General features: G+C 64.5%; 1 protein-coding gene across 2 annotated transcripts in view; it reads right to left on the reverse strand.

The window, feature by feature from the left end:
• Positions 1–21066, reverse strand: part of LOC140482089 (lysyl oxidase homolog 3B-like) — a 152613-nt gene that overhangs the window by 43351 nt on the left and 88196 nt on the right. Inside the window, exons 4-5 of one of the 2 annotated variants that reach the window (XM_072579048.1) lie at positions 17935–18090; positions 15969–16134 (exon numbers count right to left, since the gene is read on the reverse strand). In XM_072579048.1, the coding sequence (XP_072435149.1) occupies positions 15969–16134; positions 17935–18090 (322 nt within the window). Of the gene's footprint in view, positions 1–15968; positions 16135–17934; positions 18091–18319; positions 18491–21066 lie in introns of both variants that reach the window. The other variant, XM_072579038.1, reaches the window with a different exon arrangement.

A 21066-nucleotide genomic window follows, 5' to 3' on the forward strand; every position in this document is an offset into this window, starting at 1 on the left:
AGGGCCGGTCTCACACAGGGACAGGGAGGGCCGGTCTCACAGAGACAGGGAGGGCCGGTCTCACACAGGGACAGGGAGGGCCGGTCTCACACAGGGATAGGGAGGGCTGGTCTCACACACAGGGACAGGGAGGGCCAGTCTCACAGAGACAGGGAGGGCCGGTCTCACACAGGGACAGGGAGGGCCGGTCTCACACAGGGACAGGGAGGGCTGGTCTCACACACAGGGACAGGGAGGGCCAGTCTCACAGAGACAGGGAGGGCCGGTCTCACACATAGAGACAGGGAGGGCCGGTCTCACACAGGGACAGGGAGGGCTGGTCTCACACAGGGACAGGGAGGGCCGGTCTCACACAGGGACAGGGAGGGCCGGTCTCACACAGGGACAGGGAGGGCCGGTCTCACACAGGGACAGTGAGGGCTGGTCTCACACAGGGACAGGGAGGGCCGGCCTCACACAGAGACAGGGAGGGCCGGTCACACACAGGGACAGGGAGGGCTGGTCTCACACAGGGACAGGGAGGGCCGGTCTCACACAGGGACAGGGAGGGCTGGTCTCACACAGGGACAGGGAGGGCCAATCTCACACAGGGACAGGGAGGGCCGGTCTCACACACAGGGACAGGGAGGGCTGGTCACACACAGGGACAGGGAGGGCTGGTCTCACACAGGGACAGGGAGGGCTGGTCTCACACAGGGACACGGAGGGCTGGTCACACACAGGGACAGGGAGGGCTATTCTCACACACAGAGACAGGGAGGGCGGTCTCACAGAGACAGGGAGGGCTGGTCTCACACTGACAGGGAGGGCCGGTCTCTCACAGGGACAGGGAGGGCCGGTCACACACAGAGACAGGGTGGGCCGGTCTCACACAGGGACAGGGAGGGCCGGTCTCACACAGGGACAGGGAGGGCTATTCTCACACAGGGACAGGGAGGGCCGGTCTCACACAGGGACAGGGAGGGCCGGTCTCACACAGGGACAGGGAGGGCCGGTCACACACAGGGACAGGGAGGGCCGGTCTCACACAGGGACAGGGAGGGCCGGTCTCACACAGGGACAGGGAGGGCCGGTCACACACAGGGACAGGGAGGGCTGGTCACACACAGAGACAGGGAGGGCCGGTGCCACACAGGGACAGGGAGGGCTGGTCTCACACAGGGACAGGGAAGGCTGGCCTCACAGGGACAGTGAGGGCCGGTCTCACACAGGGACAGGGAGGGACGGTCACCCACAGGGACAGGGAGGGCTGGTCTCACACAGGGACAGGGAGGGCCGGTCTCACACAGGGACAGGGACGGCTGGTCACACACAGAGACAGGGAGGGCCGGTCTCACACAGGGACAGGGAGGGCTGGTCACACACAGGGACAGGGAGGGCTGATCACACAGGGACAGGGAGGGCTGGTCTCACAGGGACAGTGAGGGCCGGTCACACACAGTGACAGGGAGGGCCGGTCTCACACAGGGACAGGGAGGGCCGGTCTCACACAGAGACAGGGAGGGCTGATCACACACAGGGACAGGGAGGGCCGGTCTCACACAGGGATAGGGAGGGCTGGTCTCACAGGGACAGGGAGGGCTGGTCTCACACAGAGACAGGGAGGGCCGGTCTCACACAGGGACAGGGAGGGCTGGTCTCACACAGGGATAGGGAGGGCTGGTCTCACAGGGACAGGGAGGGCTGGTCTCACACAGAGACAGGGAGGGCCGGTCTCACACAGGGATAGGGAGGGCTGGTCTCACAGGGACAGGGAGGGCTGGTCTCACACAGGGACAGGGAGGGCCGGTCTCACAGAGACAGTGAGGGCTGGTCTCACACAGAGACAGGGAGGGCTGGTCTCACACAGGGACAGGGAGGGCCGGTCTCACACAGGGACAGGGAGGGCCGGTCTCACAGGGACAGGGAGGGCTGGTCTCACACAGGGACAGTGAGGGCCGGTCTCACACAGGGACAGGGAGGGCCGGTCTCACACAGGGACAGGGAGGGCCGGTCTCACAGGGACAGGGAGGGCCGGTCTCACACAGGGACAGTGAGGGCCGGTCTCACACAGAGACAGGGAGGGCTGATCACACACAGAGACAGGGAGGGCCGGTCTCACACAGGGACAGGGAGGGCTGGTCTCACACAGGGACAGGGAGGGCCGGTCACACACAGGGACAGGGAGGGCTGGTCTCACACAGGGACAGGGAGGGCCGGTCTCACACAGGGACAGGGAGGGCCGGTCACACACAGAGACAGGGAGGGCCGGTCTCACACAGGGACAGGGAGGGCTGGTCACACACAGAGACAGGGAGGGCTGGTCTCACAGGGACAGGGAGGGCCGGTCTCACACAGGGACAGGGAGGGCCGGTCACACACAGAGACAGGGAGGGCCGGTCTCACACAGAGACAGGGAGGGCTGGTCACACACAGAGACAGGGAGGGCTGGTCTCACAGGGACAGGGAGGGCCGGTCTCACACAGGGACAGGGAGGGCTGGTCACACACAGAGACAGTGAGGGCTGGTCACACACATAGACAGTGAGGGCCGGTGTCATACAGGGACAGGGAGGGCCGGTCTCACACAGGGACAGGGAGGGCTGGTCACACACAGAGACAGTGAGGGCCGGTCTCACAGGGACAGGGAGGGCTGGTCTCACACAGGGACAGTGAGGGCCGGTCTCACACAGGGACAGGGAGGGCCGGTCTCACAGGGACAGGGAGGGCTGGTCTCACACAGGGACAGTGAGGGCCGGTCTCACACAGGGACAGGGAGGGCCGGTCTCACACAGGGACAGGGAGGGCCGGTCTCACAGGGACAGGGAGGGCCGGTCTCACACAGGGACAGTGAGGGCCGGTCTCACACAGAGACAGGGAGGGCTGATCACACACAGGGACAGGGAGGGCCGGTTTCACACATAGAGACAGGGAGGGCCGGTCTCACACAGGGACAGGGAGGGCCGGTCTCACACAGGGACAGGGAGGGCTGGTCTCACACAGGGACAGGGAGGGCCGGTCTCACACAGGGACAGGGAGGGCCGGTCACACACAGGGACAGGGAGGGCCGGTCTCACACAGGGACAGGGAGGGCCGGTCTCACACAGGGATAGGGAGGGCTGGTCTCACAGAGACAGTGAGGGCTGGTCTCACACAGAGACAGGGAGGGCCGGTCTCACAGAGACAGTGAGGGCTGGTCTCACACAGAGACAGGGAGGGCTGGTCTCACACAGGGACAGGGAGGGCCGGTCTCACAGAGACAGTGAGGGCTGGTCTCACACAGAGACAGGGAGGGCTGGTCTCACACAGGGACAGGGAGGGCCGGTCTCACACAGGGACAGGGAGGGCCGGTCTCACAGGGACAGGGAGGGCTGGTCTCACACAGGGACAGTGAGGGCCGGTCTCACACAGGGACAGGGAGGGCCGGTCTCACACAGGGACAGGGAGGGCCGGTCTCACACAGAGACAGGGAGGGCTGAACACACACAGGGACAGGGAGGGCCGGTCTCACACAGAGACAGGGAGGGCTGAACACACACAGGGACAGGGAGGGCCGGTCTCACACAGGGACAGGGAGGGCCGGTCTCACAGGGACAGGGAGGGCCGGTCTCACACAGAGACAGGGAGGGCCGGTCTCACACAGGGACAGGGAGGGCCGGTCTCACACAGGGACAGGGAGGGCCGGTCTCACAGGGACAGGGAGGGCCGGTCTCACACAGGGACAGTGAGGGCCGGTCTCACACAGAGACAGGGAGGGCTGATCACACACAGAGACAGGGAGGGCCGGTCTCACACAGGGACAGGGAAGGCCGGTCTCACAGGGACAGGGAGGGCCGGTCTCACACAGGGACAGGGAGGGCTGGTCTCACACAGGGACAGGGAGGGCCGGTCTCACAGGGACAGGGAGGGCCGGTCTCACACAGGGACAGGGAGGGCTGGTCTCACACAGGGACAGGGAGGGCCGGTATCACACAGGGGACAGGGAGGGCTGGTCTCACACAGAGACAGGGAGGGCCGGTCTCACACAGAGACAGGGAGGGCCGGTCTCACACAGAGACAGGGAGGGCTGGGCTCACACAGGGACAGGGAGGGCTGGTCTCACACAGGTACAGGGAGGGCCGGTCTCACACAGGGACAGGGAGGGCCGGTCTCACACAGGGACAGGGAGGGCCGGTCACACATAGGGACAGGGAGGGCCGGTCTCACACAGGGACAGGGAGGGCCGGTCTCACACAGGGACAGGGAGGGCTGGTTTCACACATAGAGACAGGGAGGGCCGGTCTCACACAGGGACAGGGAGGGCCGGTCTCACACAGGGACAGGGAGGGCTGGTCTCACACAGGGACAGGGAGGGCCGGTCTCACACAGGGACAGGGAGGGCCGGTCACACACAGGGACAGGGAGGGCCGGTCTCACACAGGGACAGGGAGGGCCGGTCACACACAGGGACAGGGAGGGCCGGTCTCACACAGGGACAGGGTGGGCCGGTCACACACAGGGACAGGGAGGGCCGGTCTCACACAGGGACAGGGAGGGCTGGTCTCACACATAGAGACAGGGAGGGCCGGTCTCACACAGGGACAGGGAGGGCCGGTCTCACACAGGGACAGGGAGGGCCGGTCTCACAGGGACAGGGAGGGCTGGTCTCACACAGAGACAGGGAGGGCCGGTCTCAGGGACTGGGAGGGCTGGTCTCACACAGGGACAGGGAGGGCTGGTCTCACACAGGGACAGGGAGGGCCGGTCTCACACAGGGACAGGGAGGGCTGGTCTCACACAGGGACAGGGAGGGCTGGTCTCACACAGGGACAGGGAGGGCCGGTCTCACACATGGACAGGGAGGGCTGGTCTCACACAGGGACAGGGAGGGCTGGTCTCACACAGAGACAGGGAGGGCCGGTCTCACAGAGGGACAGGGAGGGCCGGTCTCACACAGGGACAGGGAGGGCCGGTCTCACAGAGACAGGGAGGGCCGGTCTCACACAGGGACAGGGAGGGCCGGTCTCACACAGGGACAGGGAGGGCCGGTCTCACACAGGGACAGGGAGGGCCGGTCTCACACAGGGACAGGGAGGGCCGGTCTCACACAGGGACAGGGAGGGCCGGTCTCACAGAGACAGGGAGGGCCGGTCTCACACAGGGACAGGGAGGGCCGGTCTCACACAGGGATAGGGAGGGCTGGTCTCACACACAGGGACAGGGAGGGCCAGTCTCACAGAGACAGGGAGGGCCGGTCTCACACAGGGACAGGGAGGGCCGGTCTCACACAGGGACAGGGAGGGCTGGTCTCACACACAGGGACAGGGAGGGCCAGTCTCACAGAGACAGGGAGGGCCGGTCTCACACATAGAGACAGGGAGGGCCGGTCTCACACAGGGACAGGGAGGGCTGGTCTCACACAGGGACAGGGAGGGCTGGTCTCACACAGGGACAGGGAGGGCCGGTCTCACACAGGGACAGGGAGGGCCGGTCTCACACAGGGACAGGGAGGGCCGGTCTCACACAGGGACAGTGAGGGCTGGTCTCACACAGGGACAGGGAGGGCCGGCCTCACACAGAGACAGGGAGGGCCGGTCACACACAGGGACAGGGAGGGCTGGTCTCACACAGGGACAGGGAGGGCCGGTCTCACACAGGGACAGGGAGGGCTGGTCTCACACAGGGACAGGGAGGGCCAATCTCACACAGGGACAGGGAGGGCCGGTCTCACACACAGGGACAGGGAGGGCTGGTCACACACAGGGACAGGGAGGGCTGGTCTCACACAGGGACAGGGAGGGCTGGTCTCACACAGGGACACGGAGGGCTGGTCACACACAGGGACAGGGAGGGCTATTCTCACACACAGAGACAGGGAGGGCGGTCTCACAGAGACAGGGAGGGCTGGTCTCACACTGACAGGGAGGGCCGGTCTCACACAGGGACAGGGAGGGCCGGTCACACACAGAGACAGGGTGGGCCGGTCTCACACAGGGACAGGGAGGGCCGGTCTCAGGGACTGGGAGGGCTGGTCTCACACAGGGACAGGGAGGGCTGGTCTCACACAGGGACAGGGAGGGCTGGTCTCACAGAGACAGTGAGGGCTGGTCTCACACAGAGACAGGGAGGGCTGGTCTCACACAGGGACAGGGAGGGCCGGTCTCACAGAGACAGTGAGGGCTGGTCTCACACAGAGACAGGGAGGGCTGGTCTCACACAGGGACAGGGAGGGCCGGTCTCACACAGGGACAGGGAGGGCCGGTCTCACAGGGACAGGGAGGGCTGGTCTCACACAGGGACAGTGAGGGCCGGTCTCACACAGGGACAGGGAGGGCCGGTCTCACACAGGGACAGGGAGGGCCGGTCTCACAGGGACAGGGAGGGCCGGTCTCACACAGGGACAGTGAGGGCCGGTCTCACACAGAGACAGGGAGGGCTGATCACACACAGAGACAGGGAGGGCCGGTCTCACACAGGGACAGGGAGGGCTGGTCTCACACAGGGACAGGGAGGGCCGGTCACACACAGGGACAGGGAGGGCTGGTCTCACACAGGGACAGGGAGGGCCGGTCTCACACAGGGACAGGGAGGGCCGGTCACACACAGAGACAGGGAGGGCCGGTCTCACACAGGGACAGGGAGGGCTGGTCACACACAGAGACAGGGAGGGCTGGTCTCACAGGGACAGGGAGGGCCGGTCTCACACAGGGACAGGGAGGGCCGGTCACACACAGAGACAGGGAGGGCCGGTCTCACACAGAGACAGGGAGGGCTGGTCACACACAGAGACAGGGAGGGCTGGTCTCACAGGGACAGGGAGGGCCGGTCTCACACAGGGACAGGGAGGGCTGGTCACACACAGAGACAGTGAGGGCTGGTCACACACATAGACAGTGAGGGCCGGTGTCATACAGGGACAGGGAGGGCCGGTCTCACACAGGGACAGGGAGGGCTGGTCACACACAGAGACAGTGAGGGCCGGTCTCACAGGGACAGGGAGGGCTGGTCTCACACAGGGACAGTGAGGGCCGGTCTCACACAGGGACAGGGAGGGCCGGTCTCACAGGGACAGGGAGGGCTGGTCTCACACAGGGACAGTGAGGGCCGGTCTCACACAGGGACAGGGAGGGCCGGTCTCACACAGGGACAGGGAGGGCCGGTCTCACAGGGACAGGGAGGGCCGGTCTCACACAGGGACAGTGAGGGCCGGTCTCACACAGAGACAGGGAGGGCTGATCACACACAGGGACAGGGAGGGCCGGTTTCACACATAGAGACAGGGAGGGCCGGTCTCACACAGGGACAGGGAGGGCCGGTCTCACACAGGGACAGGGAGGGCTGGTCTCACACAGGGACAGGGAGGGCCGGTCTCACACAGGGACAGGGAGGGCCGGTCACACACAGGGACAGGGAGGGCCGGTCTCACACAGGGACAGGGAGGGCCGGTCACACACAGGGACAGGGAGGGCCGGTCTCACAGGGACAGGGAGGGCTGGTCTCACACAGGGACAGTGAGGGCCGGTCTCACACAGAGACAGGGAGGGCTGGTCTCACACAGGGACAGGGAGGGCCGGTCTCACACAGGGACAGTGAGGGCTGGTCTCACACAGAGACAGGGAGGGCTGGTCTCACACAGGGACAGGGAGGGCCGGTCTCACACAGGGACAGGGAGGGCCGGTCTCACAGGGACAGGGAGGGCTGGTCTCACACAGGGACAGTGAGGGCCGGTCTCACACAGGGACAGGGAGGGCCGGTCTCACACAGGGACAGGGAGGGCCGGTCTCACAGGGACAGGGAGGGCCGGTCTCACACAGGGACAGTGAGGGCCGGTCTCACACAGAGACAGGGAGGGCTGATCACACACAGAGACAGGGAGGGCCGGTCTCACACAGGGACAGGGAGGGCTGGTCTCACACAGGGACAGGGAGGGCCGGTCACACACAGGGACAGGGAGGGCTGGTCTCACACAGGGACAGGGAGGGCCGGTCTCACACAGGGACAGGGAGGGCCGGTCACACACAGAGACAGGGAGGGCCGGTCTCACACAGGGACAGGGAGGGCTGGTCACACACAGAGACAGGGAGGGCTGGTCTCACAGGGACAGGGAGGGCCGGTCTCACACAGGGACAGGGAGGGCCGGTCACACACAGAGACAGGGAGGGCCGGTCTCACACAGAGACAGGGAGGGCTGGTCACACACAGAGACAGGGAGGGCTGGTCTCACAGGGACAGGGAGGGCCGGTCTCACACAGGGACAGGGAGGGCTGGTCACACACAGAGACAGTGAGGGCTGGTCACACACATAGACAGTGAGGGCCGGTCTCATACAGGGACAGGGAGGGCCGGTCTCACACAGGGACAGGGAGGGCTGGTCACACACAGAGACAGTGAGGGCCGGTCTCACACAGGGACAGGGAGGGCTGGTCACACACAGGGACAGGGAGGGCTGGTCACACACAGGGACAGGGAGGGCCGGTTTCACACATAGAGACAGGGAGGGCCGGTCTCACACAGGGACAGGGAGGGCCGGTCTCACACAGGGACAGGGAGGGCTGGTCTCACACAGGGACAGGGAGGGCCGGTCTCACACAGGGACAGGGAGGGCCGGTCACACACAGGGACAGGGAGGGCCGGTCTCACACAGGGACAGGGAGGGCCGGTCACACACAGGGACAGGGAGGGCCGGTCTCACACAGGGACAGGGAGGGCTGGTCTCACACACAGGGACAGGGAGGGCTGGTCTCACACAGGGATTGGGAGGGCCGGTCTCACAGGGACAGGGAGGGCCGGTCTCACACAGGGACAGGGAGAGCTGGTCTCACACAGGGACAATGAGGGCTGGTCTCACAGGGACAGTGAGGGCTGGTCTCCCACAGGGACAGGGAGGGCTGGTCTCACAGGGACAGTGAGGGCTGGTCTCACACAGGGACAGGGAGGGCCGGTCTCACACAGGGACAGGGAGGGCTGGTCTCACACATGGACAGGGAGGGCTGGTCTCACACAGGGACAGGGAGGGCTGGTCTCACACAGAGACACGGAGGGCTGGTCTCACAGAGGGACAGGGAGGGCCGGTCTCACACAGGGACAGGGAGGGCCGGTCTCACAGAGACAGGGAGGGCCGGTCTCACACAGGGACAGGGAGGGCCGGTCTCACACACAGGGACAGGGAGGGCCGGTCTCACACAGGGACAGGGAGGGCCGGTCTCACACAGGGACAGGGAGGGCCGGTCTCACACAGGGACAGGGAGGGCCGGTCTCACACAGGGACAGGGAGGGCCGGTCTCACAGAGACAGGGAGGGCCGGTCTCACACAGGGACAGGGAGGGCCGGTCTCACACAGGGATAGGGAGGGCTGGTCTCACACACAGGGACAGGGAGGGCCAGTCTCACAGAGACAGGGAGGGCCGGTCTCACACAGGGACAGGGAGGGCCGGTCTCACACAGGGACAGGGAGGGCTGGTCTCACACACAGGGACAGGGAGGGCTGGTCTCACACAGGGATTGGGAGGGCCGGTCTCACAGGGACAGGGAGGGCCGGTCTCACACAGGGACAGGGAGAGCTGGTCTCACACAGGGACAATGAGGGCTGGTCTCACAGGGACAGTGAGGGCTGGTCTCCCACAGGGACAGGGAGGGCTGGTCTCACAGGGACAGTGAGGGCTGGTCTCACACAGGGACAGGGAGGGCCGGTCTCACACAGGGACAGGGAGGGCCGGTCTCACACAGGGACAGGGAGGGCCGGTCTCACACAGGGACAGGGAGGGCCGGTCACACACAGGGACAGGGAGGGCCGGTCTCACAGGGACAGGGAGGGCCGGTCTCACACAGGGACAGGGAGGGCCGGTCTCACACATAGAGACAGGGAGGGCCGGTCTCACACAGGGATAGGGAAGGCTGGTCTCACACAGGTACAGGGAGGGCTGGTCTCCCACAGGGACAGGGAGGGCTGGTCTCACAGGGACAGTGAGGGCTGGTCTCACACAGGGACAGGGAGGGCCGGTCTCACACAGGGACAGGGAGGGCTGGTCTCACAGGGACAGGGAGGGCCGGTCTCACACAGGGACAGGGAGGGCCGGTCTCACACAGGGACAGGGAGGGCCGGTCTCACACAGGGACAGGGAGGGCCGGTCTCACACAGGGACAGGGAGGGCCGGTCTCACACAGGGACAGGGAGGGCCGGTCTCACACAGGGACAGGGAGGGCTGGTCTCACACAGGGACAGGGAGGGCCGGTCTCACACAGGGACAGGGAGGGCCGGTCACACACAGGGACAGGGAGGGCCGGTCTCACACAGGGACAGGGAGGGCCGGTCTCAGGGACTGGGAGGGCCGGTCTCACACAGGGACAGGGAGGGCTGGACACACACAGAGACAGGGAGGGCCGGTCTCACACAGGGACAGGGAGGGCCGGTCTCACACAGGGACAGGGAGGTCTGGTCTCACACAGGGACAGGGAGGGCCGGTCTCACACAGAGACAGGGAGGGCCGGTCTCACACAGGGACAGGGAGGGCCGGTCTCACACAGGGATAGGGAGGGCCGGTCTCACACAGGGACAGGGAGGGCCGGTCTCACACAGGGACAGGGAGGGCCGGTCTCACACAGGGACAGGGAGGGCTGGTCTCACACATAGAGACAGGGAGGGCCGCTCTGACAGAGACAGTGAGGGCTGGTCTCACAGGGACAGGGAGGGCCAGTCTCACAGGGACAGGGAGGGCCGGTCTCACACAGGGATAGGGAGGGCCGGTCTCACACAGAGACAGGGAGGGCCGGTCTGACACAGGGACAGGGAGGGCCAGTCTCACAGGGACAGGGCGGGCCGGTCTCACACAGGGACAGGGAGGGCCGGTCTCACACATAGAGACAGGGAGGGCCGGTCTCACACAGGGATAGGGAAGGCCGGTCTCACACAGGGACAGGGAGGGCTGGTCTCACACAGGGACAGGGAGGGCCGGTCTCAGGGACTGGGAGGGCCGGTCTCACACAGGGACAGGGAGGGCCGGTCACACACAGGGACAGGGAGGGCCGGTCTCACACAGGGACAGGGAGGGCTGGTCTCACACAGGGACAGGGAGGGCCGGTCTCACACAGGGACAGGGAGGGCTGGTCTCACAGGGACAGGGAGGGCCGGTCTCACACAGGGACAGGGTGGGCAGGTCTCACACAGGGACAGGGAGGGCCGGTCTCACACAGAGACAGGGAGGGACGGTCACACACAGGGACAGGGAGGGCTGGTCTCACACAGGGACAGGGAGGGCTGGTCTCACACAGGGACAGGGAGGGCCGGTCTCACACAGGGACAGGGAGGGCTGGTCTCACACAGGGACAGGGAGGGCCGGTCTCACACAGGGACAGGGAGGGCCGGTCACACACAGGGATAGGGAGGGCCGGTCTTACACAGGGACAGGGAGGGCCGGTCACACACAGGGACAGGGAGGGCCGGTCTCACAGGGACAGGGAGGGCTGGTCACACACAGGGACAGGGAGGGCTGGTCTCACACAGGGACAGGGAGGGCCGGTCACACACAGGGACAGGGAGGGCCGATCTCACACAGGGACAGGGAGGGCTGGTCTCACACAGGGACAGGGAGGGCTGGTCTCACACAGGGACAGGGAGGGCTGGTCTCACAGGGACAGTGAGGGCTGGTCTCACACAGGGACAAGGAGGGCCGGTCTCACACAGGGACAGGGAGGGCCGGTCTCACACAGGGACAGGGAGGGCCGGTCTCAGGGACAGGGAGGGCCGGTCTCACACAGGGACAGGGAGGGCCGGTCTCAGGGACAGGGAGGGCCGGTCTCACACAGGGACAGGGAGGGCCGGTCTCACACAGGGACAGGGAGGGCTGGTCTCACAGGGACAGGGAGGGCCGGTCTCACACAGGGACAGGGAGGGCCGGTCTCACACAGGGACAGGGAGGGCCGGTCTCACACAGAGACAGGGAGGGCTGATCACACACAGGGACAGGGAGGGCCGGTCTCACACAGGGACAGGGAGGGCCGGTCTCACACAGGGACAGGGAGGGCTGATCACACACAGGGACAGGGAGGGCCGGTCTCACACAGGGACAGGGAGGGCTGGTCTCACACAGGGACAGGGAGGGCCGGTCTCACACAGGGACAGGGAGGGCCGGTCACACACAGAGACAGGGAGGGCCGGTCTCACACAGGGACAGGGAGGGCTGGTCACACACAGAGACAGGGAGGGCTGGTCTCACAGGGACAGGGAGGGCCGGTCTCACACAGGGACAGGGAGGGCCGGTCACACACAGAGACAGGGAGGGCCGGTCTCACACAGAGACAGGGAGGGCTGGTCACACACAGAGACAGGGAGGGCTGGTCTCACAGGGACAGGGAGGGCCGGTCTCACACAGGGACAGGGAGGGCTGGTCACACACAGAGACAGTGAGGGCTGGTCACACACATAGACAGTGAGGGCCGGTCTCATACAGGGACAGGGAGGGCCGGTCTCACACAGGGACAGGGAGGGCTGGTCACACACAGAGACAGTGAGGGCCGGTCTCACACAGGGACAGGGAGGGCTGGTCACACACAGGGACAGGGAGGGCCGGTCTCACACAGGGACAGGGAGGGCCGGTCTCACACAGGGACAGGGAGGGCCGGTCTCACACAGGGACAGTGAGGGCTGGTCTCACACAGGGACAGGGAGGGCCGGCCTCACACAGGGACAGGGAGGGCCGGTCTCACACAGGGACAGGGAGGGCCGGTCACACACAGGGACAGGGAGGGCTGGTCTCACACAGGGACAGGGAGGGCCGGTCTCACACAGGGACAGGGAGGGCCGGTCACACACAGAGACAGGGAGGGCCGGTCTCACACAGGGACAGGGAGGGCTGGTCACACACAGAGACAGGGAGGGCTGGTCTCACAGGGACAGGGAGGGCCGGTCTCACACAGGGACAGGGAGGGCCGGTCACACACAGAGACAGGGAGGGCCGGTCTCACACAGAGACAGGGAGGGCTGGTCACACACAGAGACAGGGAGGGCTGGTCTCACAGGGACAGGGAGGGCCGGTCTCACACAGGGACAGGGAGGGCTGGTCACACACAGAGACAGTGAGGGCTGGTCACACACATAGACAGTGAGGGCCGGTCTCATACAGGGACAGGGAGGGCCGGTCTCACACAGGGACAGGGAGGGCTGGTCACACACAGAGACAGTGAGGGCCGGTCTCACACAGGGACAGGGAGGGCTGGTCACACACAGGGACAGGGAGGGCTGGTCACACACAGGGACAGGGAGGGCCGGTCTCACACAGGGACAGGGAGGGCCGGTCTCACACAGGGACAGTGAGGGCTGGTCTCACACAGGGACAGGGAGGGCCGGTCTCACACAGGGACAGGGAGGGCCGGCCTCACACAGAGACAGAGAGGGCCGGTCTCACACAGGGACAGGGAGGGCCGGTCACACACAGGGACAGGGAGGGCTGGTCTCACACAGGGACAGGGAGGGCCGGTCTCACACAGGGACAGGGAGGGCTGGTCTCACACAGGGACAGGGAGGGCCAATCTCACACAGGGACAGTGAGGGCCGGTCTCACACACAGGGACAGGGAGGTCTGGTCACACACAGGGACAGGGAGGGCTGGTCTCACACAGGGACAGGGAGGGCTGGTCTCACACAGGGACACGGAGGGCTGGTCACACACAGGGACAGGGAGGGCTATTCTCACACACAGAGACAGGGAGGGCCGGTCTCACAGAGACAGGGAGGGCTGGTCTCACACTGACAGGGAGGGCCGGTCTCACACAGGGACAGGGAGGGCCGGTCACACACAGGGACAGGGTGGGCCGGTCTCACACAGGGACAGGGAGGGCTGGTCTCACACAGGGACAGGGAGGGCTGGTCTCACACAGGGACAGGGAGGGCTATTCTCACACAGGGACAGTGAGGGCCGGTCTCACACAGGGACAGGGAGGGCTGGTCACACACAGGGACAGGGAGGGCTGGTCTCACACAGGGACAGGGAGGGCCGGTCTCACACAGGGACAGGGAGGGCCGGTCTCACACAGGGACAGGGAGGGCCGGTCTCACAGAGACAGGGAGGGCCGGTCTCACACAGGGACAGGGAGGGCCGGTCTCACACAGGGATAGGGAGGGCTGGTCTCACACACAGGGACAGGGAGGGCCAGTCTCACAGAGACAGGGAGGGCCGGTCTCACACAGGGACAGGGAGGGCCGGTCTCACACAGGGACAGGGAGGGCTGGTCTCACACACAGGGACAGGGAGGGCCAGTCTCACAGAGACAGGGAGGGCCGGTCTCACACATAGAGACAGGGAGGGCCGGTCTCACACAGGGACAGGGAGGGCTGGTCTCACACAGGGACAGGGAGGGCTGGTCTCACACAGGGATTGGGAGGGCCGGTCTCACAGGGACAGGGAGGGCCGGTCTCACACAGGGACAGGGAGAGCTGGTCTCACACAGGGACAATGAGGGCTGGTCTCACAGGGACAGTGAGGGCTGGTCTCCCACAGGGACAGGGAGGGCTGGTCTCACAGGGACAGGGAGGGCCGGTCTCACACAGGGACAGGGAGGGCCGGTCTCACACAGGGACAGGGAGGGCTGGTCTCACACAGGGACAGGGAGGGCCGGCCTCACACAGAGACAGGGAGGGCCGGTCACACACAGGGACAGGGAGGGCCGGTCTCACACAGGGACAGGGAGGGCCGGTCTCACACAGGGACAGGGAGGGCTGGTCTCACACAGGGACAGGGAGGGCCAATCTCACACAGGGACAGGGAGGGCCGGTCTCACACACAGGGACAGGGAGGGCTGGTCACACACAGGGACAGGGAGGGCTGGTCTCACACAGGGACAGGGAGGGCTGGTCTCACACAGGGACACGGAGGGCTGGTCACACACAGGGACAGGGAGGGCTATTCTCACACACAGAGACAGGGAGGGCCGGTCTCACAGAGACAGGGAGGGCTGGTCTCACACTGACAGGGAGGGCCGGTCTCACACAGGGACAGGGAGGGCCGGTCACACACAGAGACAGGGTGGGCCGGTCTCACACAGGGACAGGGAGGGCTGGTCTCACACAGGGACAGGGAGGGCTATTCTCACACAGGGACAGTGAGGGCCGGTCTCACACAGGGACAGGGAGGGCTGGTCACACACAGGGACAGGGAGGGCTGGTCTCACACAGGGACAGGGAGGGCCGGTCTCACACAGGGACAGGGAGGGCCGGTCACACACAGAGACAGGGAGGGCTGGTCTCACACAGGGACAGGGAGGGCTGGTCTCACACAGGGACAGGGAGGGCTGGTCTCACACAGGGACAGGGAGGGCCGGTCTCAGGGACAGGGAGGGCCGGTCTCAGGGACAGGGAGGGCTGGTCACACACAGGGACAGGGAGAGCTGGTCACACACAGGGATAGGGTGGGCCGGTCTCACACAGGGACAGGGAGGGCTGGTCACACACAGGGACAGGGAGGGCTGGTCTCACACAGGGACAGGGAGGGCCGGTCTCACACAGGGACAGGGAGGGCCGGTCACACACAGAGACAGGGAGGGCTGGTCTCACACAGGGACAGGGAGGGCTGGTCTCACACAGGGACAGGGAGGGCTGGTCTCACACAGGGACAGGGAGGGCCGGTCTCAGGGACAGGGAGGGCTGGTCACACACAGGGACAGGGAGAGCTGGTCACACACAGGGACAGGGTGGGCCGGTCTCACACAGGGACAGGGAGGGCTGGTCTCACACAGGGACAGGGAGGGCTATTCTCACACAGGGACAGGGAGGGCCGGTCTCACACAGGGACAGGGAGGGCTGGTCTCACACAGGGACAGGGAGGGCCGGTCTCAGGGACAGGGAGGGCCGGTCTCAGGGACAGGGAGGGCTGATCACACACAGGGACAGGGAGAGCTGGTCACAGACAGGGACAGGGTGGGCCAGTCTCACACAGGGACAGGGAGGGCTGGTCTCACACAGGGAACATGAGACTGAGAAAGTCCTCTTCACCACAAATGGAGATGATGGACTCTCCTTACTCTCTGTGCAGATCACTCCAGCAGCAAACTGAGTGCCACTCTTCTTGCACTTCACAGTTTCTCCATGGTTCTGACACTGGCTCAGTGTCATCTCGTCTCCCGTACACTTCACTCCACTCAGCACCATCTCTTTGACCCCAGTATCAGCATCCCAGTACCAGGTTTCCTTGGGAAAGAGGAGGAGGTAAGTGGTTAACGGTGCTCTCTGTCTCCCGGGAGCGCGGAGTCAGAGTCATCCAGATGTACAGCACGGAAACAGACCCTTCGGTCCAACCCGTCCATGCCGACCAGATATCCCAACCCAATCTAGTCCCACCTGCCAGCACCCGGCCCATATCCCTCCAAACCCTTCCTATTCACATACCCATCCAAATGCCTCTTAAATGTTGCAATTGTACCAGCCTCCACCACATCCTCTGGCAGCTCATTCCATACACGTACCACCCTCTGCGTGAAAATGTTGCCCCTTAGGTCTCTTTTATATCTTTCCCCCCTCACCCTAAATCTATACCCTCTAGTTCTGGACTCCCCCACCCCAGGGAAAAGACTTTGTCTATTTATCCTATCCATGCCCCTCACCCAGTTCAGGGTGAGGACCCCAGGGTGAGGACCCCAGAGTGAGGACCCCAGGGTGTGGACCCCAGAGTGAGGACCCCAGGGTGAGGACCCCAGGGTGTGGACCCAAGGGTGTGGACCCCAGAGTGAGGACCCCAGAGTGAGGACCCCAGAGTGAGGACCCCAGGGTGTGGACCCCAGGGTGTGGACCCCAGAGTGAGGACCCCAGAGTGATGACGCCAGGGTGAGGTCCCCAGGGTGTGGACCCCAGAGTGTGGACCCCAGGGTGAGGACCCCAGGGTGTGGACCCCAGAGTGTGGACCCCAGAGTGAGGACCCCAGGGTGAGGACCCCAGGGTGAGGACCCCAGAGTGAGGACACCACAGTGTGGCCCCAGAGTGTGGACCCCAGGGTGAGGACCCCAGAGTGAGGACCCCAGAGTGAGGACCCCAGGGTGAGGACCCCAGAGTGAGGACCCCACAGTGTGGACCCCAGAGTGTGGACCCCAGAGTGAGGACCCCAGGGTGAGGACCCCAGAGTGAGGACCCCAGAGTGAGGACCCCAGGGTGAGGACCCCAGAGTGAGGACCCCAGAGTGTGGACCCCAGAGTGAGGACCCCAGGGTGTGGACCCCAGGGTGAGGTCCCCAGGGTGTGGACCCCAGGGTGAGGTCCCCAGAATGTGGACCCCAGAGTGAGGACCCCAGGGTGTGGACCCCAGAGTGAGGACCCCAGGGTGAGGACCCCAGGGTGTGGACCCCAGAGTGTGGACCCCAGGGTGAGGACCCCAGGGTGTGGACCCCAGGGTGAGGTCCCCAGGGTGTGGACCCCAGGGTGAGGACCCCAGGTGAGGTCCCCAGAGTGAGGACCCCAGGGTGTGGACCCCAGAGTGAGGACCCTAGGGTGTGGACCCCAGAGTGAGGACCCCAGGGTGAGGACCCCAGGGTGTGGACCCCAGAGTGAGGACCCCAGGGTGTGGACCCCAGAGTGTGGACCCCAGGGTGTGGACCCCAGGGTGAGGTCCCCAGAGTGTAGACCCCAGTCCAGGCAGCTTGCCAATCGGAGCCCTGATCTGGTGTCCATGCCCCGTGCCTTTGCTGTTGCCTGGTTCTCTGTGGCAGTGCCAGCGCAGTGTGACTGAGTGGAGCGGGTTCAGTAGCTGAGGAACAGAGTGCCCTGTTACTGTGCCAACTCCTACACAGCTCCCTGGCACAACATAGGCTCCTCAGTGTCACCACCATCCCGAGGGAGGACTGTGCTCTCCCCTCTGTCGCTGACCCACCTCCATCCTCTTTCCCTCACTCTGTCCATCCCTCCCCCTCCCTCCCTACCTCTGTCCCTCCCCAGTCCCATTCCCCTCTCTGTCTCCAGTGTGTTGTGTGCTGGCTCCCCTAGCCCACCTGCCTGTACGTACCGTTACAGCATGCAGTGAGTAGCCGAGCCCCAGCTGTCTGCACGCCACCATAGCCTCTCTGGTGGTCCACCCGTCACTGCATACTATCCCCCAGTTGCCGCTGTGCAGAATCTCCACACGGCCTTCGTAGGCCGTTCTCCCACCGACAATCCGAATCTGCAGGGAGTTCTCAGCGTGTCAGCGCACAGACCCCCGCTCCACCACAGAACACCCTCCCACCTTCCTCCCCCTCTCACCCCTCTCCCTCTCCCCTCCTCCGCCGTGCTGGTAGTGACAATGCCTCACATCCAGGCAGCTGGCAGTCAGGGCTGAGACACTGAGCGAGTGACTCTGCCGGGGCGGTGGGAGTTGGTGGAGAATACGGTCAGGCCCGAGGCGCACATACTTGGACACCTTGATTGGCGTATCCGATGCCCAGCTGCCGACACGCCACCATGGCTTCCAACATGCCCCAGGCCTCTCCGCAGACCAGGCCCCAGTGCCGAGTGCCGTTAGCTGCTGTGGTCAGCACCTCCAGCCGGCCCTCAAAACGGGTACGTCCTCCACGGATACGGATCTGAGAGCGTTAGCGCATTCAGAAAGGTTAGGCTGCAGGCCGAGGAAGGGAGGGAACAGGGGAGGGAGCAAGGTGGAGGATGAAGGAGGGAGGGAGTGAGGGAGGCTGTGTCACCAGCAGAGTATCTGAAAGGCAGAGTCAGTGTTGTGGATAATACACACGCTCAATGTGCAGCACAGCCCTCAGCCCAGTTCAGAAGGCTGAAGAGGAAGTCCTCAAGGCTATGGGCCTAGTCCAGGGAAGTGGGAGTAATGGAGGCATTGTAGGTGGCAGTACAGCCTGAATAGGCCTCAGGCTCTCTGCTATACTGTACCATCCCTGACAGCAGCCTTTATAATTGTGAAAGGGTTTGATTTTCAAGGGGGCTGGATGTGGAGAAGGTGTTTCCACCTGGAGCTGTCAATATTAGCGTCACCATGACGACCGCCGGAGTATTGAGGAGAAAGGCCTTTAGTCAGAGAGTGGGCAGAATATGGGCCTGACCACCACAGGGAGTGGGTTAATGTGAGTCAGAACAGGAACTGGATAAAGACACAAGGGAGAGAAAGGAATACCAGGAGATGTTGAGGGAATGAGCTGGAATAGGAGTCCCATGTGAGAAACAAACCTCAGTCAGTAACCAATAGGCAGAGAGGACTGTTTCTCTTACTTTGAACAGAGAGCGTGAAGTAGGAGCACTTTGCTGAGACTTACCTTCTCTTCTAGAAATTTCCAGGGGCTAGCTGTGTGGTCAGTGAAACTGACCTCAGTACCATACCTACAGCACTGGGATCACAGCTAAATTCCCATTAGCAACTAACCGACCACTCTTCCCAGGACTGGGACCCCCCACTCTCCCCTGGGGACTGGGACCCCCCACTCTCCCCTGGGGACTGGGACCCCCCACACTCCCTCGGGGACTGGGACCCGCTTCTCTCCCTCGGGGATTGGGACCCCACTCTCCCTCAGGCACTCGGACCCCACTCTCCCGCAGGGACTGGGACCCCCTTCTCTTCCTGGGGATTGGGAGCCCCCCTCTCTCCCTCACGGACTGGGACCCCCTTCTCTTCCTGGGGACTGAGACCCCCCTCTCTCCCGCAGGGACTGGGACCCCCCACTCTCTCGCAGGGACTGGGACCCCCCTGCACTCTCTCACGGGGACTGGGACCCCCCCGCCCCTCCCTCAGGGACTGGGACCCCCCTCCGCCCCTCCCTCAGGGACTGGGACCCCCCCCCCCCTCCGCCCCTCCCTCTGGGACTGGGACTGGGACTGGGACCCCCCCCCCCCCCGCCGCCCCTCCCTCTGGGACTGGGACTGGGACTGGGACTGGGACTGTGACCCCCCCCCCCCCGCCCCTCCCTCTGGGACTGGGACCCCACTCTCCCGCGGGGACTGGGACCCCCTTGTCTTCCTGGGGACTGGGACCCCCCACTCTCTCGCAGGGACTGGGACCCCCCTGCACTCTCTCGCGGGGACTGGGACCCCCCCACCCCTCCACCCCTCCCTCAGGGACTGGGGACCCCCCTCCGCCCCTCCCTCAGGGACTGGGGACCCCCCTCCGCCCCTCCCTCAGGGACTGGGGACCCCCCTCCGCCCCTCCCTCAGGGACTGGGGACCCCCCCCCCGCCCCTCCCTCCCTCCCTCCCTCTGGGACTGGGACCCCACTCTCCCGCGGGGACTGGGACCCCCTTCTCTTCCTGGGGACTGAGACTCCCCTCTCTCTTCCTCAGGGACTAGGACCCCCTCTCTCCCCTGCTGGGACTGAGACCCCATTCTCTCCTGCAGGGACTGGGACACCCCCCCCCACCTCTCTCTCTCTCTCTCCCCCCACAGGGACTGGGACCCCTCCCCCTCCCCCCCCTCTCCCCCTCTCTCCCGTGAGGAGCTGGGATGAACAGGTCGGGGGCAGTGTCCACAGTGATCAGCTCCATCAGTCAGAGGCTGGAGAACATGCAGTGGGTTTACACGGTGTGTATTCTACACAAACAACCAGTCAGCACTGCCTGCAGATACCTGCTATTACACAGGTGGGGGTGGGAGGGGAGATTGGATTGCAAATCTGATCACCATGGTAACACTACCATGACTGCGTTAGAGGGATCAGACAGGCAGATCCATGCAATCTACTGTTGAATAAACTACTCCCACACAGAAATAACAGCAGCAAAGGCTTCACAGCTGAGTAACAGGAACAGTCTGAGAGGCAGAAACTGAAACTGGGAATAAACGATGCTAATAGGGGAATGAAATCCAAAATTATAGATTCTAAACAACAGACACTAGGAATGAGTAACAAAGACCAGGTATAAACAGAGAGTAATAATTACTAGGTGTGAGTAACAGAGAGTAATAATCACCAGCAGTGAGTAACAGAGAGTAATTGACAGTAGGAGTGAGTAATGCAGAGTCACAGATACTAAGAGTGAGTAACAGAGTAATAGACACAAGGAGTGAGTAACAGCGAGTAATAATCACTAGGAGCAACTGACAGAGTAATAGATATTAGGAGTCAGTAACAGCAAAGAATGGACGCTAGGAATGAGTAACAAGAGTAATAGTCACTAGGAGATTATCAGATATGGGAGAGAATAACAGA

This window comes from Chiloscyllium punctatum, chromosome 1, assembly GCF_047496795.1.
Source record: "Chiloscyllium punctatum isolate Juve2018m chromosome 1, sChiPun1.3, whole genome shotgun sequence".
Lineage (NCBI taxonomy): Eukaryota > Metazoa > Chordata > Chondrichthyes > Orectolobiformes > Hemiscylliidae > Chiloscyllium > Chiloscyllium punctatum.